This window comes from Babylonia areolata, chromosome 21 (genome assembly GCF_041734735.1).
Source record: "Babylonia areolata isolate BAREFJ2019XMU chromosome 21, ASM4173473v1, whole genome shotgun sequence".
Taxonomy (NCBI): domain Eukaryota; kingdom Metazoa; phylum Mollusca; class Gastropoda; order Neogastropoda; family Buccinidae; genus Babylonia; species Babylonia areolata.
Window position 1 is genome coordinate 42956764 of NC_134896.1, and position 25208 is coordinate 42981971.

General features: G+C 41.4%; 1 protein-coding gene across 4 annotated transcripts in view; it reads right to left on the reverse strand.

The window, feature by feature from the left end:
• The window catches only part of LOC143295896 (uncharacterized), a 424588-nt gene that overhangs the window by 151033 nt on the left and 248347 nt on the right, over positions 1–25208 (reverse strand). For all 4 annotated transcript variants that reach the window (XM_076607572.1, XM_076607571.1, XM_076607570.1 and 1 more), the window contains 2 exons: positions 14567–14678; positions 12057–12172 (listed from right to left, as the gene is read on the reverse strand). In XM_076607572.1, the coding sequence (XP_076463687.1) occupies positions 12057–12172; positions 14567–14678 (228 nt within the window). The remainder of the gene's footprint in view (positions 1–12056; positions 12173–14566; positions 14679–25208) is intronic.

A 25208-nucleotide genomic window follows, 5' to 3' on the forward strand; every position in this document is an offset into this window, starting at 1 on the left:
TCAATAATTGCACAAATTAAACACAGCCACTCACTAACAAAAACAAGACCATTAATTTCCCCCCCTCCCCTCCCACGTTTTTACTGTCTGTAATGACAATCAAAAACACACGCTTATAATGGTCTGGATCAATAACTCCCATTGCTTGCCAATACAAATTCTCCCACCCTGATGAAGCGATGTTGAACGATACCTGCACGCAGCCTCACCAATCGACATCACCAATCAGCTCATCTTTTCGCCGAGCCAGACCATATTTCACGCCTGACGTGGCTCCGCTGTTCATTGGTGGAGACAATCACGTGGTTCAGTCAGCTATGTGTACAAGGCAGAAAGCTTGTGTGATGGTGCTGTGTATTATCTCTCTCCATCTATCCCTGCCTTCTCTGTTTGTGTCTCTCTCAGTATTGAGAATGATCTCTCTCTCTCTCTCTGTCTCTGTCTCTCTCCATTATTTCTATTCTTTCAAAACCATCAGAAAAGCACATAAACAAGCATATTTCAAATCATTTTGATGTCAATGAGCTTTTACATCCAGCTCAGTCTGGTTTCAGACAAAAACATTCATGCCATACAGCATTAGTCAACCTTACAGATGAATGGCTTACCAATATCAATAACAATAGATGCTGTGGTGTTTTATTCGTTGATTTTATATATATATATAAAAGCAGCAACAACAACAACAAAAGCAGTTGGTGTGATAGACCACAACCTCTTTGTAAAAAAACAAACTTGAACCATATGGTCTGTAAACCAATAGTCTTAGTTTGCTTACATCATATATCACATACAGGCGGCAACACGTGACAATGACACCAGTCTCCTCACTAACAGCACTTTATGGCATTCTGGCATTCCTCAGGGGTCTATTCTAGGCCCTTCACTATTCTCAATATACATATTAATGACCTGCCGCTCCATATGAAATCTGTCTGCGAACTTTTTACGGATGATGCAACAATTTAAAAAAGCACACCAGTGCTCATCTATTGTCCTCGAAATAGAGAATTTTGTCTTATCTTGTCTCTCTGTATTTCCTATACCTCCACCATGGCGGAAAGCCGCGATCAGGACGTAGTGTCTGAGATAGGACTGATTACATGGCCGCATAGTTCCATCAGGACGTAGTGTCTGAGATAGGACTGATTACATGGCCGCATAGTTCCATCAGGACGTAGTGTCTGAGATAGGACTGATTACATGGCCGCATAGTTCCATCAGGACGTAGTGTCTGAGATAGGACTGATTACATGGCCGCATAGTTCCATCGTCTCTTGCGGCGGCTTGGTTGACTGCCGCTGGCTGGAGCACTGATAATCTGGAGAAGCTGTGGTCTGTCAATAAATACTGTATGATGCAGACAGACAAGAAGGAAAAAGACAGACAGAGAAACAGAAAAAGCAAGAGAGAGAGAGAGGGATGTGTAAACATATAGCAGCTATCATACAGATACACACAACCAGGAAACAGCAATTACTGAAATGGCATGCGAATTCATCAAAAGAAAAAAAGAAAAGTAAGAAAACCGCCTTAATCAAACTACTCATCAATGCCTTAAGCTTTGTTCAATACGCAGTTTCTCTATTTAGTTTCAGTTTTCAGTTTCCAGGTTCTCAAGGAGGCGTCACTGCGTTCGGACAAGTCCATATACGCTAGACCACATCTGCTAGGCAGATGCCTGACAGCAGCATAACCCAACGTGCTTGTCAGGCCTTGAGTGCATGCTTATATATTTGTCTGGCTATCACAGTGGATTTCTTTTTACATAATTTTGCCAGAGGACAACACTCTCGTTGCCATGGGTTCTTCCTCAGTGCGCCAAGTGCGTGCTGCACACGGGACCTCGGTTTATCGTCTCATCCGAAAGACTAGACACTCAGTTTGATTTTCCGGTCAAACTTGGTAGAAAAAGCGAGAGCGGGATTCGAACCCACACCCTCACGGACTCTCTGTATTGGCAGCTGAACGTCTTAACCATTCTGCCACATTCCTTCTCAATTTAGAATCAGCCACACTCTGCTGAAACACACACACACACACACACACACACACACACAGAGAACACTGAACACTGAACACATTTTATTGTCAATAGCTTTACAGCCCTAATGACATGGGGGTTCATAATACAAATAACAACATGCATCAATAGTAATAATATTGATGAAAACCAAAGCCAAAACGAAATCAATCAATCTGTGCAACAAAGTGCAGTTCGACCATCCATTCAAAGTAATGGCATGTAGTGAGAAATAAAAACAAAAAACATATATAAATGTATAACATAAATATTTTCCATATAAGAATGACAACACAGATTTCAATTTTCACAATGAGCAACACCTGATACTATTTTATGATTGTTGTTTTTTTCGTCGCATGTTATTCGCTTCGGCAATATATTTTGCAAGTGACTGTAGTGAAGTTTCCTGATTTAGATTAAGCACTCCAAAAATATCTTCATTCTTTGCTAAATTTGTTTTAAATACAACACATTTTTCTCGAATATCGTCATAAGCTTTACAACAAAAAATGTAATTCATCCTCCCTTAAATGACCGGACATCGGACAAGGGGAGAGTAACGAGGGCTCAGTCTGAAACCACTTTTCATAAGCATTCAACCCAATCGTTCTCGTTCTAAATCTGGCGAGACGTGTTCGGTGCCACTTGTTTGTCACGACTGTGATATATTTTTCTGTTTGAAATATACTTTTAAAACTATAAAACCATCTATATTTCTCAGTGCTTTCCATTTTACAGTGCCAATTCTGTTTATATGAAGCAATTAGCCTATCTTTGAATTCTGAAACAAATCCTTCTACACATCCAACTCCCTGACACATGCACACAATCCCAAATCCATTTACAGTTAATGTCTTCTTTACAAAATATACCCAGTTTTCCTTCCCTCTCTCATGTTCATTTACTAACATTTCATACGCCTGCTTACATAATCTCGATGTGGGTAGCCTTATTAATTTTAAGCAATATTTTATACATTTCACACATGATTTAATATATAATGGGTATCTACCACTTTCTCCATATAATACAGTATTTGAAGCATGTAATGGAACATTTAAAAAACGTTTAATAGCTAATGTATGTACTTTTTCTAAATCTTTGATATCAGAAAGTCCCCAAATTTCGGCACCGTATGTTATCATTGGTTCTATTTGAGTATCAAAAAGTTTCCAAAATATGTATGTATCTATCGAACCTAATTTACGTAAACACCTTAAGATTTCTATAACCCCCTTCTTCCCCTTTCTACAGATCTCTGCTACTGTCCTTGTCAAACTCAGATTAGTTGTAAAAATCATACCAAGATATTTATAAGCATTAGTTACCTTCACTTCATCAGTTCCATAGTGCCATCTTTCATATCTAGATAGGTAACCACCTTTTCTAAACACAACTACATTTGTTTTCTCAAGATTAACTTTTAAGAATAATCTATCTGCTTCTTGCTTTAATATATTCAGCTGATTTTGAAGTCCTATGGCCGTGTCAGACAAAAGAATTACATCATCTGCAAATAACATAAGAAACAGTTCAACAGCCCCAGGGATCATTTGAATCCCATGTCTTCCTTTTTTCGTTATCTCTCCTGCCAGTTCATTAATAAAGAACGAAAACATCATAGGGCTCAACAGACATCCTTGTTTTACGCCACGTGGGCAATCAAATACATCTGAATATACACCCTTCTCACGCACACACGCTAAAACTGCATCATATACACCACGCAGTGCCATATAAAGCTTACCATCAACACCAGTTTTACGTAACACATTCCATAAACTATTTCGATTCACAGAGTCGAAGGCCTTCTGAAAATCTACAAAAGCAACATACAATTTTGTATTTTTTTTAATAAATGTGTTTGTACAATTGCATACAATGTGAAAATGTGGTCAATGGTGCTGTAACCTGATCGAAATCCTGCTTGCTCTTCAATAATCTTTTCTTCTCGTTCAGCCCATTTAGTTAATCTTCTATTTAAAATGTAAGTGTAAACTTTACTAATAATACTTGTAAGTGCAACTCCACGGTAATTATCTGGATTATTCGGGTCTCCCTTTTTGTGAATAGGTATGATAATCGATTTTGCCCAATCTGTAGGAAAGATTCCATCATTAAAACATCTGTTAAATAAGAACACCAGAAAATCAACAACATCTGTATTTGCCTGCTTTAACATTTCACTCAATATTTTATCTGGGCCTGCACTTTTACCTGGTTTTAAATTGTTTATGCTATCAATTACTTCTTGTCTGCTAATTGGGTCATTAAAACAAGGTTCTTCGAAATCACCAACCTCCTCTACTACCTCATCTTCTGTTTCAGTGTTAGCATTACCTTCAAATACACTAGAAAAATGGTCATACCATTGCTGAGCACTAATATTATTATAAACAAATGCCCTTCTATTTACAGATCTTACTGTTGCCCAAAACAGATTTGAATCTTTGATTGATAATTTTAATTTCTGAGAGAGAGAGAGAGAGAGAGAGAGAGAGAGAGAGAGAGAGAGAGAGAGAGATTTCTGGTCCAGTCTGTGGTAAAACCAGAAGCAAATCCAATTCCATTACAAACATAAACAATCCAAACTTGGCAGATCAATAACAAAACCATCTGCTTCTAAATAAAATAATCACATGTTCACTTGAATCATTCCATAGCCCTTAGACTGTAGTTCGACCCCAACCACATGAGATCCACCAAAAGAAAGACACATATGGTAAGAATACAATTCATTCGTGAAGACAGTCACGTGGGGATATCGACGCTATTCACTGGTGAAGACAATCATGCGTAGGCGAGAATGTTTCTAAATGGTTGAACATATGGTCACGTGGGACATAGTCGAATGGAACATCCCTCACTGTGTGACTGTCCCATTCGAAGTCTCCACCTCCCAACATCTCTACCCCCCACCCTCACCCCGCTCTCTCTCTCTCTCTCTCTCTCTCTCTCACACACACACACACACACACACACAGCAGTTGTAGGAAATGAGAAATAAAGCCCGAGAGAGGATTATTCAAGGGATTCGACCCAGCTCAGACTGTGAGCTTGATTGGTGGTGCGGTCTCTGGAGGCACTGATGGAGTTGTGTGTTGAGGCTCTGCTTGACTGTCTGTACGTCTGTCGGTCTGTCTACCTCATCTTATGTATGTCTGTCTACCTGATGTATGTTTACCTGGTGTATATCTACCTGTCTTATGTACGTACCTCACGTATGTCTGCCTAACTGATGTTATGTACCTTACGCATATCTGCCTGCCTGATGTATGTACCTTAGGCATGTCTGCCAAACCGATGTATGTACCTTCTGTACGTCTGCCTGATGTATGTACCTTACGTGTGTCTGCCTTACTTATGTATGTACATTACGTATGTCTGCCTAACTGATGTATGTACCTTACGTGTGTCTGCCTTACTTATGTATGTACATTACGTATGTCTGCCTAACAGATGCATGTACCTTATGTATGTCTGCCTAACTGATGTATGTACCTTACGTACCAGTGTATGTACATGATATATGTCTGCCTACCTGATGTATGTATCTGATGTATGTCTGCCTACATTTGTATATACATTATATACGTCTGCCTACCTGATACATGTCTGCCTACCTGATGTATGTCTGCCTACCTGAAGTATGTACCTTATGTATGACTGCCTTACTGATGTATGTACCTCATGTATGACTGCCTTACTGATGTATGTACCTTTCGTACGTCTGCCTAACGGATGTATGTACCTTATGTATGACTGCCTTACTGATGTATGTACCTTATGTATGACTGCCTTACTGATGTATGTACCTTATGTATGACTGCCTTACTGATGTATGTACCTTATGTATGACTGCCTTACTGATGTATGTACCTTATGTATGACTGCCTTACTGATGTATGTACCTTATGTATGACTGCCTTACGGATGTATGTACCTTATGTATGACTGCCTAACGGATGTATGTACCTTATGTATGACTGCCTTACTGATGTATGTACCTTATGTATGACTGCCTTACTGATGTATGTACCTTATGTATGACTGCCTTACTGATGTATGTACCTTATGTATGACTGCCTTACTGATGTATGTACCTTACGTATGTCTGCCTAACTGATGTATGTACCTTACGTATGTCTGCCTAACTGATGTATGTACCTTTCGTATGTCTGCCTAACGGATGTATGTACCTTACGTATGTCTGCCTAACTGATGTATGTGCCTCTCTCCGACTGTGTGTTGGAGCCGGGGCCGTTCATGGGGTGAAGGCAGCAGGAAGTCCACAAGAGCGCTGTGCCAGTTACCTCCTTGATGGTGGGGTTCCGGGTCGTTGCCTGTCGTGGCCCATACAACGGGGTGCAGGTTGGGGGTGGGGAGGGAGGGGGAAATGCCAGTGTGAACGTGGTCTACCCAATTACTCGGGAAGTTTGCAGGTAGAATATGGGAATGTGCTGAACCAGCCAGTGACTTGCTGCTACACTTCTGTACCTGTGTGAAGGAGGGGGTACAGAGGAATGTTGCTTGTTCCGGCCTTGCTCTTGTTGAGGGGAAGAATGTTGTTTGTTTAACTAAATCTTTCACTTTATTTCTTTGCTTTTTGTATTCAGTCTCTTTCCCAGCAGCATCTAATGCATCTCTAAATGCCATAGCTTTGATAAGATCTTGCGTCAACCAGTTCGGAAGTGTTTTGTGTTTTACTCTCCTCGTCCGAAGAGGAGCATGTCTGTCAACGACTGCAAGAAAGGTGTCATACCATACTGTTAATGTTTGCGCCGGGGAAAGAGAGAGAGAGAGAGACAGACAGACAGAAACAGAGAGAGACTGAGAGAGAGAAAGGGGACAATGGGAGAGGCGCGACAGAAAAGATGATAAAGTGTGCGAAAAAACCCCCAGTGGGAATCCGATAATGAAATAAAGAGAGAGAGGATGAGTGAGTGTGAACAGGTATTGTATGAAAGGGATAAGAGAGACAAACTCCTTCCCGACCAGAACTGCTGATGATCGTATTCTCTGTCTGTCTGTGATATATATATATATATATATATATATATATATATATATATCTCGGGTGTCCCCCAAAAAGTGAACCGCTGTTTGACAAATACTTGTCAAAAAGCAGTTCACTTTTTGGGGGACACCCGAAATATATATATATATATATATATGTGTGTGTGTGTGTGTGTGTGTGTGGAAGGGGGGACGGAAAGGAACCCTTTGAGAGCAAGCCCTTTGATGTTGAAAGGGTTTGTGCTTCAATTCTCCACCGAACTGTATGGGCACTGTTGGTGTGACCCTGTCACTCGGCACACTGAAAGAGCCGGTCAGAAGTGTGTGGGACCCCTCACGACCTGCTGGCCTGCTGACCCCCACCCCCTCCTCCAGCCCCCCCTCCCCTCCACTCCCTGGCATTGGGGCCTTGAGGTCTTCTGCACAGGCTCTGCTGCTGTGGAGAGGAGTGTGTGTGTGTGTGTGTGTGTGTGTGTGTGTGTGTGTGTGTGTGTGCGCGCGCGCGCGTGTGTGCGTACGTGTGTGTGTGTGTGCGCGTGTGTGTGTGCGTATGTGTGTGTGTGCATGCGTGCGCGTGTGTGTGGATGCGTGCGTGTGTGTGCGCGTGCGTGTGTGCGTGCGTGTGTGTGTGTGTGTGTGTAAGCGCGCTCTTGAGCGTGCACGTGTGTCGTGCGCATACGTGTGTTATGATGCGCATGCGCATGCGCGTGTGTGTGTCTGTTTTTCCACACATCAATCACACCACCGTCAAGGCGGGTACCTCGCGATATGTCCAATATCACTACATGTCAATAACACTGTTATTTTCATTTTTATCGTCTCAATAACGCTTCATCATTCATGTCAATACGCTACATGTCAATTGCGTTCCGTGTCGATAGCACTTTTTCTTTTCTTTTTTCTTTTTTGACAACCTATTGTTTTTATCGCTGCGTGACAATATCGCTTCATCTCGACAGCAATATTTCTTGCAAAGCTTCCAGACACTTATTACCATGTTTCATTGGTACAGGTATCTAACCGTCTTGTAGTCGATGCAGCGCAATTCGCGCCCACTGTCCCTTAGTACGTCTCCCGGACTGAGTCTGAGAGCGGAGAAGGAAGGAATACTTTGTGCAATAAATTCAACCTAATACCCCAAGTACCTTTTTCATCTTCTACAAAAAATCAAATTCAGTAGTGAGATGGAGACATTACTGAGACGATCGTCCCCATTTGCAATATATCTGACAGTGCCCGGGCCGTGTGATGTGCCGCTGTACATCCTAAGTCACAGAAGTTTTTGACGGAATCTTGTCTGCAAATCTCGTCAAGCACGTATGGGCCTCGGCCGATCATATGGTTTCCGTATTTCACGACAGGTCCCTTGATGACGGACCACAGTATGAAAAATAGTCCACACAAACACACACACACACACACACACATATATATATATATATATATAGAGAGAGAGAGAGAGAGAGAGGTTGTGTTCACTTGATTTTCCCTTCAACTCCGCCAAAGGTCCAAAATTCGTGAGAACGGTCACACTCTATCGATAATTAAGCACTCTCTCTCTCTCCCCTCCGTGTGTGTGTGTGTGTGTGTGTGTGTGTGTGTGTGTGTGTGTGTGTGTGAGAGAGAGAGAGAGAGAGAGAGAGAGAAATGAAATAAAATGCACATTATCTGATAACAATATACGTGGGTATGCTAACGTTAACCTTGCCGCTGAAGAGAAGAGATAAACAGGCTTGAAAATGCAACATAATCACAGGCAGAAATAGGGCAGGTATGCCTAATTGCGAACGATCCAGTGGAAGCGACCAGTTCAACGTGTGTATTGTACAGATGACAGGTTGTACGACCATCAAATGTAGCTCTTCTGTTTTAAAGGCTTTCTCCGACTGGTTGCACCAAGAAATATTCGTCTGCTACTTTTTTTTTCCAACGTTTTTTCAATTTTTTAAATAGCAGGGATGTATGAGGGCAAATACGAACGGGCAAGTCGAACTGTGGGTTTGGTTACATATGGGCAATTAATACAGCAGCAGGTCTTGAATTCATTAGACATAACAGTCATATTATTGGAACATCGCACCAAACTGTTGTATTGTTGGTTTTGATCAAACACACACACACACACACACATTCAAAGACACACACCCCACATCACACACAAGCACACTCTTTTGAGAGCACTCAATAACTGTGCAGCATCGTTCGCAAATAGACTCACGTTAAAATATCATAGGGTCTGATTTCAAACGACACTTGTGTGGAAATTCCTGTCAAAACTGACGTTCTGATCTGTCATCAACATACTTTCTTAAATTCTCCCAGCACTGTAAATGCACAATTCATATAACACATCCATTCAAATCAGCTATTTTAAACTGTGTCAAAGTTAAAGTCCTACTACTTGCTTCCCTTAATCTTAAGATTTTGATATCACGTTTGTGAACTTGGTAGACAATGGTGCGCGATAAGAAGAAAGAGCCCGGAAGCAGACGGTAACAGGTGATGTTTGACTGAATTTGAGAAATGGATATTCATTAAGGTATCAGAACGAAGTCGAAGAAGACGTTAAATTTTTAAAGGTGTGTTGTGAGAACGCTTTGAAGTGGGGCGGTACACGAACCGTTCGCAATTACACACTGTTCGCAATTAGGCAACCTACCCTATATTACGAATAGATTCATGCACGACACAGACAGACACAATAACATAGTAGTCAGTATTCCAACAGCGCTACTGTCCGTACCGCTGTTGACACGCAGCTATAAGAACAGAAGTGATATGGACACGTAGCACTATTGATCGTCGTGGTGATGGCACGCAGCGTTATTGAGACGTAGCGCTGTTGAAAGTAGTGATAATGATAAGTAGCGCCATAGACACGTAGTGCTAGTGACCCGTAACGCTATCGATACGCACTGTCGCTGCACATACTGTCGTAAATCACACTTGGGTTTCATCACGCAATTCTACACAGTGTTCAGAAACTGCGCGCACACACACACGGGAGAGAGAGTGAGAGAGACAGAGACAGAGAGACAGACAGAGACAGAGAGGTCAGTGACCGATGAGGTCACCAACGGGGTGACTGGACGGGGCCGGTCAGCAGCGGCCAGAGTTCAAAACCTCCAAATGGGTCATGGAAGGTTTTCTTCAACCAACTGCCGCTGACGAACAGTTCATTATCCGATAGAGAGCGAGTAGATCACTGGTTATACACATGCAGTTCTATTTTCCTTTCAAACAGGAAGCCTTATGGGGTATTCAAGATAAAGTTTCCACTGAGGGGCGAAAGGTAAAGGGTATGAGGGGAGGAGGGTTGAAGGGAGAGAGGGGCCTGGTGTCAAGGGACAGGTGACTGTAAAGGGCCGGGCCGACAACAGACACACACACACACAGACGTGCAAACAGAAAGCTCAACGTTGCAACATCAAGTCAAAAGCAGTTATAAGAAACAAACATGACAAACATAAATAAAATTATACTAATACTCCCACACGTTCATGCTGTACAGTCGCGGATACACACACACACCGACATGCAGATCAATACAGTCACGCCAAATGCCCATCTACATCAATATTCCCACTGACAGACACACAACCAGGCAGGCACGTGACGCATCAGAAAGAAATGTGAGCATTTGTGTTACAGGACAGTGAAATGTGCGGAACGTTGCCTGGAAGTGGATAACATTTATGGGAAAACAGGTATCAACACCTGCATTCTAAACTTCTCCACACAACATACTATGAGAGAGAGACAGACAGACAGACAGATGCACGTCGACATAATGACACAAAAAACTGCATCACATATCACATTACACTCCTTTGCACAACAGTCTCGCATACCATACCACACCACACCATACCATACCACACCACACCATACCACAGCACAGCACAGCGCAGCACAGCACACCATACCATACCACACCACACCACACCACACCATACCACACCGTACCATACCATACCATACCACACCACACCACACCACACCATACCACACCGTACCATACCATACCATACCATACCACACCACACCATACCACACCGTACCATACCACACCATACCACACCGTACCATACCACACCATACCACACCGTACCATACCATACCATACCATACCATACCACACCGTACCATACCATACCACACCATACCGTACCATACCACACCATACCATACCGTACCATACCACACCATACCATACCATACCACACCATACCATACCACACCATACCACACCGTACCATACCGTACCATACCACACCATACCACACCGTACCATACCACACCATACCACACCGTACCATACCACACCATACCATACCATACCATACCACACCGTACCATACCACACCATACCACACCATACCACACCGTACCATACCATACCATACCACACCGTACCATACCATACCATACCACACCATACCACACCGTACCACACCGTACCATACCATACCATACCACACCATACCACACCGTACCATACCATACCATACCACACCATAACCACACCATACCACACCGTACCATACCACACCATACCACACCGTACCATACCACACCATACCACACCATACCACACCGTACCATACCATACCATACCACACCATACCACACCACACCACACCACACCACACCATACCACACCGTACCATACCATACCATACCATACCATACCATACCACACCACACCATACCACACCATGCCATACCACACCACATCATACCACACCATACCACATCATACTACACCACACCATACCATACCACATCACACCATACCACACCACACCATACCACATCATTCTACACCACACCATACCATACCACATCACACCATACCATACCACACCATACCACATCATACTACACCACACCATACCACATCACACCATACCACACCACACCACACCATACCATATCGTACCGTAACATCACGTAACGAAACGCAACATAACAACGCAACAACACAAAACAAACACCAAACCACATGACGTACCAGATAGTTGTTAGTCTTACGAATTCCCCCGCCGTCAGGGTAATGGCGCATGCGCAGGAAGAACTTCCGGAAGGTGTCGTAACTGTAAGCACTGCTGAACTGTACATTCTTGCTGGCTGAAAGGGAAGGGGGCGGAGGGGGGGCGGGGGGGGGGGGGGGGGGGCAATAAATAAAACAAAACATCACCCATTATAAATATGTCCTTGAAGCCGTCTATGGTAATATTATATGTTTCTCTCAGTATTTACATGTATTCATTTATTCGTTCCCGCCTTAATTCCCCAGGCACTGCTAAGCTGAGTTAGTGTCGATACATTTGGAGATAGCAGATTCATGAGGGGCTGTCTCTTGCACTTTTGTTTGGATAAAGTCATACTCAGCCTCAAGATGTTGTAACTTGTAAAGTTCTATCGAAAAGAAATACATGTGGAAGAGACAAAGGATTTAAATCTTAACAGTACTCTTTTGTTTGAATCAGAAAACAATAAACAGAATGGAGTTTAGGCGGGTTCTATAGTGTGTTGAGAAACATTTTTGTCTGATTTTTTTTTCTAAATGGACACAGAAACAAATTAAAAAGAAACAAGAGGCAAGGCCTTCAAGACCCACTTGTGATACACTTTAAAAAAAAATATAATCGTTAAAATGTGTTCTGTATTTGTTATTATAAAGCTTCGGGTTAAAAAAAAAAAATCCTAACCATATTCGAACCCCGTGTGTTCGGGTGAGAAGAAACTGTCTTACCCATTACACGATCGTGGCTCCTTAACTGACATTCTAAAATTAAATATTTGAACATACTTTTTTTTTAAATGCGATAAATCAATTGCGGTATTCGCAGTGAGAACGCTGCTTAAATCATACTATTCTGGTGTATCTTGGGCATCCAAAAAATCTTTAAGGGCAAAAAAAAAAAAAAAAAAAAAAAAAAAATATATATATATATATAATTCTTTTTAAGTCCGCGGTAAAGGTGACGTGGCTATCGCCGCAATCACACTGCAACATTTAGCCATTTTCTCTAGATCTAGATAGATGTACTTCTTCTTCTTCTTCTGCGTTTGTGGGCTGCAACTCCCACATTCACTCGTATGCTTTAACGTGGGCTTTAACGTGTATGACCGTTTTTACCCCGCCATGTACGCAGCCATACTCCGTTTTCGGGGGTTAGATAGATGTACAAGTTTAGTTACACCCGCCGGAAATGTAGTACGACACGGTCGATTCAATTTCTCTTTTATATTCATTCTAGTTTTATAGTTTTAAAGTTGATATGAAAATTTAGTATTTTGTTAAACTAATAACATGTAGAGCCAAGTACAAGTACTTCTAAACGTCGTAAGAAGTGAAAAAGACTTCATTTTGAGAAAAGTCAAGACTGGAAATTTTTTCGTTTCATCGTGATCACTTCAAGGGTATTAACTCGCATGGTTTATAATTTTTAACTGTGAATTCCGACTGATTCTGTGGATATTGTTATGGCAGTTTGGGGCATAATCCAGTAAGTGATGAGGCGTTCACAAATCTTTCTCTGAATAAATATTTAACAGTCTCCTTCTCCAACTTTCCATCACATGTTATCGTGTATTGTCCATTGAATATAGGATTGAGCAGGCAGGTCAACAACTTGAAACAAAATGGCGTCGTTTGCGTTCGCGAAGAATATGAGCACGCGCTCTGAATGTGTATAAATATGTGTACACAATTGATTTTTGCCCATGACCTTCAGGGCTCAGCCAATACATCTGTAAAGTCCACTCATCATATTGATTTTAGTATTTTCCAATAAAGACCACTTGGGCGAATGAACATAGTGAAAGCCCTGTACACTGAAAGTAAAACACACAAGCCTTTTATGTATTGAGTATAATTTCAAAATGTAATGTTTAAGATGAGAAAGATCAGCTTAAAGCAAATTAAGTCCCCTAACAGTAATTACAGATTAATTTCCCTTTTTTACTATCTGCACCAAAACGTTTGCAAAATAAATAAAACTTCCATGCTTAGCAAAAGAAGTTCCTGTTTGAACAAAAAATGATAATAATGACTGCTCTTGTTGCTGTGTCAGAATATCAGATCAAAGTGCCAAGTTTAGAGAATACAAAAAATAGAAATATAACAGTAAATGCAGTTTGCATATAATTTGGCTTCTTTTTTTAATATTTTTTGTGCCCATCCCAGAGATGCAGTATTGTTTTAAACAAGATGACTGGAAAGAACTGAATTTTTCCTATTTTTATGCCTAATTTGGTGTCAACTGACAAAGTATTTGCAGAGAAAATGTCAATGTTAAAGTTTACCACGGACACACACACACAGACAACCGAACACCAGGTTAAAACACAGACTCACTTTGTTTACACAAGTGAGTCAAAAATTAGTCTACCCTCTTCTAAAAAAGCTTAACACTAATCTGAAAGTGTGTGAATATATACCGCTTTTTAATGTATTAATGTATTTGGCTTTTCCCCTCTCTCTCTCTCTCTCACGCAGTGAACAAACACACATACCTGGCAATGGGAAGGTGGCAGTCAGGTGGGCAGACAGGTGGAACTGACGGATGAGGATCTGCACGTCTTCAGGGTGAATGAACTCCACGATGCTTCGTTCCAGCATCCATTCCTGCAACAGCAATGAACCCACACTGTTCAGCCTCACACATCCATTGCTGCAACAGCAATGGACCCACATTGTTCAGCCTCACACATCCATTCCTGCAACAGCAATGAACCCACATTGTTCACCCTCACACATCCATTGCTGCAACAGCAATGAACCCACATTGTTCACCCTCACACATCCATTGCTGCAACAGCAATGAACCCACATTGTTCACCCTCACACATCCATTGCTGCAACAGCAATGAACCCACATTGTTCAGCCTCACACATCCATTCCTGCAACAGCAATGAACCCACATTGTTCACCCTCACACATCCATTGCTGCAACAGCAATGAACCCACATTGTTCACCCTCACACATCCATTGCTGCAACAGCAATGAACCCGCAATGAACCCACATTGTTCACCCTCACACATCCATTCCTGCAACAGCAATGAACCCGCAATGAACCCACATTGTTCACCCTCACACATCCATTGCTGCAACAGCAATGAACCCGCAATGAACCCACATTGTTCACCCTCACACATCCATTCCTGCAACAGCAATGAACCCGCAATGAACCCACATTGTTCACCCTCACACATCCATTCCTGCAACAGCAATGAACCCGCAATGAACCCACATTGTTCACCCTCACACATCCATTCCTGCAACAGCAATGAACCCGCAATGAACCCACATTGTTCACCCTCACACATCCATTGCTGCAACAGCAATGAACCCACACTGTTCAGCCTCACACATCCATTGCTGCAACAGCAATCAACCCACATTGTTCACCCTCACACATCCATTCCTGCAACAGCAATGAACCCACATTGTTCACCTTCATACATCCATTGCTGCAACAGCAATGAACCCACATTGTTCACCCTCACACATCCATTGCTGCAACAGCAATGAACCCACATTGTTCACCTTCACACATCCATTGCTGCAACAGCAATGAACCCACATTGTTCAGCCTCACACATCCATTGCTGCAACAGCAATGAACCCACATTGTTCAGCCTCACACATCCATTGCTGCAACAGCAATGAACCCACATTGTTCACCCTCACACATCCATTGCTGCAACAGCAATGAACCCACATTGTTCAGCCTCACACATCCATTGCTGCAACAGCAATGAACCCACATTGTTCACCCTCACACATCCATTGCTGCAACAGCAGTGACTCCACATTGTTCAGTTTCACACACACCCCTCTTTACACATAACCCAGTGATGCAACCAACACTAGACCTAACACCACACAGTTACTGATAGACCTCACACCTCACACTCATGCCCACATCCATAACCTCAACCAACACTAGACCTAACACCACACAGTTACTGATAGACCTCACACCTCACACTCATGCCCACATCCATAACTTCAACCAACTACAGACGTAACACCACACAGTGACCTATAGACCTCACACCATACAACTACTGATGTCCACATCCATAACCGCAACCAACTATAGATCTCACATAATAGATACACTGACACATGCAGTCCTGCAACCTTAGACCATACATGTGCTGGTGGACACTCGCACCAACAACAGACCCGACATGGTAAAGCTATTGATATCCTTATTCATTGCTGCAACTAATAACATCTCTGAAGACCCATCTATCTAGGCAGTACCCATATCTTTGTCCATGACAGCTCGAAACTGCGACCTATCCATGTTCTGTGTGTGTGTGTGTGTGTGTGTGTGTGTGTGTGTGTGAGAGAGAGAGAGAGAGAGAGAGAGAGAGAGAGAGTTGGTCGAGTTGTATCATGATGTCTGTTTGAGGTTTGTGTTAGTCGATTTATTTTATCACTTCATTATTTTTAGTTAATGATATTTTTTTTCTGTATGTGTAAAGCAACTGAGCTATTTTTCATAGAACACGCTGAATAAGTGTTCATCATCATCATAATCATCATTATCATTATTCCTGCAACCAACTGCAGATCTCACATAAATGACCTAACGAAGCACACATCCACTGGTGGAACTAGCAACATATTTCCGACCAGCAATCTTTTGATAACAATAATCCGCTGTTGCGCATCGTTGACATCACAAGCATGTGAACATAGTTTGAACACACGTATCCCCTTTTCAAAGGCGAGCAGACTTGGACATCACTTCACAGCACACTGTGACAGCCACACATCGTCGCCATCCACGTGCAGTCACCAGCATTGCTTTCTTTTCAGATCAATAAACTACCAATATCCCCAGCCATTCCTTGCAGCACACTGACATATAATCAATAACCTACTGATAGCACAGGCCACTTCCACTGCCACAAACACACTTCCATCATCAATTCACTCATTCAGCCACTGCCCAAATAATTTCACCCGTTTCTGCAGAAAAAAATAATGTTTTCTCAACTTAGCCACTTGCAAGAAACGAATACGCCCGCCCCCCCCCTCTCTCTCTCTCTCTGCGTGTGTGTGTATATGTATGTATGTGTGTGTGTGTGTGTGTGTGTGTGTGTGTGTGTGTGTGTGTGTGTGTGTGTGTGTGTGTGTGGCAAGCAACGCACAATTACCGATACAGAATGATGTGCAAACTTTGCAGTTAGGAGGAAGAAAATGAAATAAACTTCATTCAAAGTTGTCCTGTCTTGCGTGTTTTTAAAACAAAGTATATATCACCTAAATTCTAAAAAATCCTAGTCAGCTTAGATTAGCGTTACTCATGGCATCTGGGCATGAACAGACCATTAGCTGTTAGTCAATGTATCTGTTTAAAGCATTCAGACTGCGATCAAATCCGATGTCTTAAAATACTAAACTAAGTTTATTTCTTGATGACATGGCCGCATATTACTTGCTGCTTTTGTAATATGATCATGTGTTTGCACCTCTTAATGAGGGGCAATGGCCTATATACCTCAATAAATTATCCGTATCCGTGTTCCCCCGCCCCCCTCTCTTTCACCCCAAACCGAGGAACCGAAGACAGTCAGCCGTTGTGAAATATTCAAACGACGGGCCCGAGTGGTTAAAGCGTTGGACTTTCAATCTGAGGGTCCCGGGTTCGAAAGCACGTTAAAGATCCTGTAATCCATGTCAGCGTTCGTTGGGTTATGGAAACAAGAACATACCCAGCATGCACCCCCCGAAAACGGAGAATGGCTGCCTACATGGCGAGATAAATACACAAAACGGTCATACACGTAAAATGTTACATGTCTGTCTGAGTGTATGTGTGTGTGTGCCTGAAATCTGATTGAATGACACATGAAACGAATGATGTTCGCGCAATGGCAGCCGTCAGTCGGCTCTACCCAGGTAGGCAGCCTGTTGTGCAAATGACCCCGTGTTTGTAAAGCGTTTAGAGCTTGGTCTCCGACCGAGGATAGGCGCTATATAAGTATCCATATCAATCAATCATTGACGGCCCACGGTTGTCTGTAACTATCCTCGTACAAACTAAAACATTGGTCAGTTCATGTTAAGCACTGGAGCAACATCTGTTACTTAGTAAGTTCGCACATTAATTAGCTGTTGTCACAACAAAAAGACAACAACAATATAAACAACAACAACTAGTAACATAAACAACAATATATTTCGTCTAGCATAATACTCAGAAATCTACCTTTGGTCACTTCTGTTACAAAGAAGAGATCAATTCTAAAGAAAAAACATTACCTTCAAAAATGAAGTAGCATCATAACTCACGGTATACACGTAAGCATAATGACACATGAAATTCAACATAAGAATGCAGTTTGTAAGTAAGCATAACAAGACAGAAAATACAAATATAATGTACATTATAACTGAACTGGAAAATATGACTGATCAAGAAAAATCAGGGAAAAGATTGAAATTCTAAAGGTGACAGTGTGACGACTTGGAAAACCAATCACACAATCTTCTTATTCCAACTAAAACGTCTGTGGATCTCTTATGCAAATACAGAAACAGATGGTTCGTGGGTTCTGAAAAGCGATTTAAACAAGACACTAACAGAATGAACAGAGAGAGAGAGAGAGAAGCATGAATGAAACTGGGGACAATTCATCGTTCTTCATTTCTTCATGCGTGTGTCCAACTACATACGTGCCTGCAAGCGTGCATGCGTGAGAAATGGCACGCATATCCCGCACTGTAAGTGCGTGCACTTACGATCGTACGTTTTCCATTCAATTTCACTTTCAGTTTGACACCGCCGCACTCTTTGATCAAAGATCAGGCCGGGTAACTTTGATGGTCTGCAGGTCAAAAGTGCACACCGCCACACGGCAGTCAGTCTCTCTTCAACAGGGGACAAAAACTCTGAGAGTTACATAAATAGAACTTGAGCCCAAGTTGTTATCGCGATCAATTTCTGTTGTTGAAAAGGCACCTTGACCTGCATGGCTGGGTGTTTGTTTGTTGTACAGTTCCCGTCCCCTGCTGTGACAGCCAGCAACGTGGGGTGGTGGTGGATAGTGTGGTGTGTGCTCAGCAATACTGATGAAGTGCCAAAAAAGCAGAAGGGCGGTGTCATTATCCAGGCTGAATGTGGTGTGACGGACAGGGAGAAGGGGTGTGTCAACGGATGGGATGGTAGTACTTCCATTGACGGAAGAGGACCACAGCGCGTGCAGCGAATCGCACGATCCCACACCGATGATAATGATTATGATGATGATGATAATGGTATTAATAGTAATAATATCATTATCATAATAATCATTAATACACTTACACAGCAGAGGCGGTCTCTGCATGCTCAGAGCGCTGTTCAAAAGACACCGGGTTTTCTTCTTCCCCTTCTTCTTCCTGTTCTCTCTTCACGCCCGGAGATCAATGGGTGAGTGCGGGGTGGGGAATGGGGGGGTGGGGGTCCACAAGCCTGTGCAGCCGTCCTGTAGTGCAGTGGGTGAGGGTCACATCTCCCCACCCCCACCCCCACCCTCCCACCACACCCTGCGATCCCTGCAGTCCTGGAGAATACTATCTTGCGGAAATCTAGCCAAGCACTTTTATCTCAAGAAAATGCACTAATTTCTGCAACTTCCATCCCCACAAAAACGAAACGAAACAAAACAAAACAACAAAAACAGCAACAACAAAATAAATACAATCATTAAAAACAAGCAAACAAACAAAACCCCGGTCTGCTGTTATTGAAAACGCCGTTCGGCTTCATCCCGGTATCATCTTTGCCTGAAGCACCCATCAAGTACAACGTGCACGGAAAAAAAAGATAAGGGTTTAGACAATCCTTTAAACAAAACTGGTTGCAGTGTTCAGTCGGTACCAGTTCAGTAAGTGGATGTAGTGTGAGGCCTCACATTGTACCGTGTTGTTCCTTCCAGTCAATACCACGCGCCACAACTTTCACACAAAGCCCGCTGTCGGTCTAGATTGATCTCTAAGCAGGGATTTATACATAGTATAAACCTTCTTTTTTTTTTTTTTTAAAGAAGTGTATTATGGTTGTTTGTGTACACACACACACACACACACACATATATATATATATATATATATATGGAGTGGAGTGATGGCCTAGAGGTAACGCGTCCGCCTAGGAAACGAGAGAATCTGAGCGCCCTGGTTCGAATCACGGCTCAGCCGCCGATATTTTCTCCCTCTCCACTAGACCTGGAGTGGTGGTCTGGACGCTAGTCATTCGGATGAGACGATAAACCGAGGTCCCGTGTGCAGCATGCACTTAGCGCACGTAAAAGAACCCACGACAACAAAAGTGTTGTTCCTGGCAAAATTCTGTAGAAAAATCCACTTCGATAGGAAAAACAAATAAAACTGCACGCAGGAAAAAATACAACAAGAAAGGCAAGGCCTTCAAGACTCACTTGTGATACACTTTTTAAAAAATCCAAGTTTTTATGTATTGGGTATAATGCATTTACTGTTATATTTATATTTTTTGTATTCTCTAAACTTGGCACTTTGATCTGATATTCGACCCAACAAAGGATCTGTCATTATTATCATTTTTTGTTCAAACAGGAACTTCTTTTGCTAAGCATGGAAGTTTTATTTATTGCAAACGTTTTGGTGTAGGTAGCAGAACAAGGGAAATTACTCTGCTGGGGAACTTAGTTTGCTTTAAACTGATCTTTCTCATCTTAAACATTACATTTTGAAATTATACTCAATACATAAAAAGCTTGGATTTTTAAAAAAAAAAGTGCATCACAAGTGAATCTTGAAGGCCTTGCCTCTCTTGTTTCAAAATGTAATGTTTAAGATGAGAAAGATCAGTTTAAAGCAAATTAACTCCACTAGCATTACAGAGTAATTTCCCCTTTTTACTATCTGCACAAAACGTTTGCAAAATAAATAAAAATTCCATGCTTAGCAAAAGAAGTTCCTGTTTGAACAAAAAATGATAATAATGACTGCTCTAGCTGTTGGGTCAGAATATCAGATCAAAGTGTCAAGTTTAGAGAATACAAAAAATATAAATATAACAGTAAATGCAGTTTGCATATAATTAGGCTTCATTCTTTATTTTTTTGTGCCAATCCCAGAAGCGCAATATTGTTTTAAACAAGATGACTGGAAAGAACTGGATTTTTCCTATTTTTATGCCAAATTTGGTGTCAACTGACAAAGTAGTTGCAGAGAAAATGTCAATGTTAAAGTTTACCACGGACACACAGACACACACACACACAGACAACCGAACACCGGGTTAAAACATAGACTCACTTTGTTTACACAAGTGAGTCAAAAAAATGGGTGGCGCTGTAGTGTAGCGACGCGCTCTCCCTGGGGAGAGCAGCCCGAATTTCACACAGAGAAATCTGTTGTGATAAAAAGAAATACAAATACAAATATATATAAATATATATATATATATATATATATATATATATATATATATATGAATATCTTACATACACTTTCTTGCCTTCTCGAGAACTCACGGAAAATCTCCATACAAGATCTGAGAGATCTAAGTAATAGTATGTGTCGTGCTATTGTTCAGATAGAAATTGATCTCGTTTCTCTGCCCCTGTGTCTCTCCAAGAAGAGAGAGACACGGACACGGACACGGACATTGTTTTATTGCCATTGACAATACTGTCCTTTGGCAAGGGGGACAATGTATGAACAAAACACAACGGCTGTTGGCAGAGAATACGAATATACGAATACGAATACGAATACGAAATTTTTATTCAGATTTAGGCCTAAGCCCCTTACTGAAGGGGTAAGTCACAATGACATCAATCACACAAACACTTTTCAAAAACACATTGTTTAACATTTACACTTCAGGTGCTTGTTATGTTTGACAATCTATGTTGATATTATGATCTAAGTTATAGCAATACGCAAACGCTTTAAGGCATTGTAAATGTATAACGCCACATTACACAATACAGTTTCATTTCTGGATGACATTAGCAAATTGAATCTAAAGCGGCATGGGTTATTATAAAACTTAGGCTGGATATGTCTCAACCTTAAGTCAAGTAAACAAGGACAACAAAACATAAAATGAATTTCATCTTCTTCTGATTGATGGCATAAACGACACAACACTTTCTCAGCTCTTTTTTCACTGTATCTTAAACGATGACAGGCAATATCTGATACACCAAGCCTAACTTTGGTCAAAGCACATTTCACATATCTATTCATTTTCATTTCAATGTATGGCTCCACATTATTTGTCAACTTAAACATCTTATATTCAGCAAATCTGTCACTACTCTGAATGTGGTTATGCCAGTCCTGCCATCTACAATCAACAATTCTTTGTTTGAAATATTTTATGAACCATGAAACATTTTCAACCCCCTGGTTATCCCAGACATAAGAAAATCCATAAGAGCACAAACATTTTCGAACACCTGTAACCCAAGTCTTTTTTCCGTTATTGTCTAAGTTATACAGCATCATGTAAGCCTTGTATGGTAATCTATAATTATTCATTCTAGTTATCTTTAGCCAGTATCTAATACACTTTACATATGAGTTTATATATATTGGATATCTACCAAGTTCACCATAAATTAAATCGTTGGGTGTTCGCCTATCAACATTTAAGAAGCGTTTCATGGCAAACATGTGCAATCTTTCTATTTCAACATCATTCTCAAAAGCCCAGATTTCTGCACCGTACTGTAAAATAGACTGTACCTGAGAATCAAACAACTTAGCAAATACTGTGTATGAGCTACAATCTAATCTATATATAACATGAAGTATAACCATAACAGCTCTCTTTGCCCTGTTTACTAAATCTTGACAGGCATAAGTAAAACTGAGTCTGGTTGAAAAAAAGATCCCAAGATATTTATACACATTTACCACTCTTACAGTTTCATTTCCATATGACCATTGTTCACGTCTACCTAGATAACCACCCCTACGAAACACAATGATATTTGTTTTTTCCATGTTTACTTTTAAGTCCAATTTCATTGCTGCTTCATATAAACTATTCAGCTGTCTTTGCAAACCTACAACTGATATTGATAACAAGATCATATCATCAGCAAAAAGCAGCATAAACAACTCTATCAAATCAAAAGTCACTCCATGTCGTCCATTTTCAACAATTTCAAGGGCAATCTCATTCACAAACAACGAAAATAGAACAGGACTGCACACATCACCTTGTTTCACGCCTCTTGTACAATTCACAAAATCTGATAATTTCGCTCCACTTCTTATCCTAGCTTTAACTTCTCTATACATACTTTTAACACATCTATACAGTTTACCTCTAATTCCATTTTTTAACAAAACCGGCCATAGTAACTTCCTAGAAATCGAATCAAAAGCTTTTTCAAAATCAACAAATGCAACATACAATTTTTGATTATTGGCAAATTGTTTTTGAACATTCTTTATTTTTTTGTGCCAATCCCAGAAGCGCAATATTGTTTTAAACAAGATGACTGGAAAGAACTGGATTTTTCCTATTTTTATGCCAAATTTGGTGTCAACTGACAAAGTAGTTGCAGAGAAAATGTCAATGTTAAAGTTTACCACGGACACACAGACACACACACACACACACACAGACAACCGAACACCGGGTTAAAACATAGACTCACTTTGTTTACACAAGTGAGTCAAAAAAATGGGTGGCGCTGTAGTGTAGCGACGCGCTCTCCCTGGGGAGAGCAGCCCGAATTTCACACAGAGAAATCTGTTGTGATAAAAAGAAATACAAATACAAATATATATAAATATATATATATATATATATATATATATATATATGAATATCTTACATACACTTTCTTGCCTTCTCGAGAACTCACGGAAAATCTCCATACAAGATCTGAGAGATCTAAGTAATAGTATGTGTCGTGCTATTGTTCAGATAGAAATTGATCTCGTTTCTCTGCCCCTGTGTCTCTCCAAGAAGAGAGAGACACGGACACGGACACGGACATTGTTTTATTGCCATTGACAATACTGTCCTTTGGCAAGGGGGACAATGTATGAACAAAACACAACGGCTGTTGGCAGAGAGAGAGAGAGAGTGATATACGTGTGTGTGTGTGTGTGTGTGTGTGTGTGTGTGTGTATGTGTGTGTTGCACGAATAGAATAGAACAGAATAGAAAACTTTAATGTAAAAAAACACTTAAGGTTTGTGTGTGCGCGCGTGTGTGTGCGTGTGTCTGTCTGTGCGTGCGTGCGTGTATGCGTGCGTGCTTGCGCACGCGTGTGTGTTGCTTTTGTGTATGTATGTGTGTACACGTACATGTGCATGTGTGTATGTGCGCGCATGCTTCTGTGTGCTTATGTTTGCGTATTTGTGTGTGCGTGCATGTGTACGTGTGTCTGTGCAAAGTCTGCGCGCTTGAATGTGTGCCTGCTAACACAATCATCTGAAATCTGGGAAGCAGCTTTTGAGGCGTGCAGCCATCAACTGCCTTGTTTCGTTTCAGCTCATTCGCTTTCCAACATTTTTCCTCTCGAAACGCTAACGCCTTCCCGTGGGACTCGTGTGAGGACAGAGAGAATTGTCGTTTCAATTCTGCACGTTTAGAGACTGTTATCGATTCCGTCAGCTTTTAGTAGAGTCAGCCTGTTACAGAATGCACTACAGACAGCCTGTGACAGAATGCACTATAGTCAGCCTGTGACATAATGCACCATAGACAGCCTGTGACAAAAGGCACTATAGACAGCATGTGACAGAATGTACTACAGACAGCCTGTGACGGATTGCACTATAGACAGCCTGTGACAGAATGCACTCAACCTGTGACAGAATGCACTATAGACAGACTGTGACAGAACACACGATAGACAGACTATGACAGAATGCACTATAGACAGCCTGTAACAGAATGCACCACAGACAACCTGTAACATAAAGCACTGTAGTCAGCCTGTGGCAGAATTCACTATAGACAGACTGTGACAGAATGCAATATAGACAGCCGGTGACAGAATGCACTATGGAGAGGCTACGACAGAATGCAATATAGACAGACTGCAACAGAATGCACTTCAGACGACATGTCACAAAATGCACTATAGAAACACTGTGACAGAATGCACTACAGACAACCTGTGACAGAAT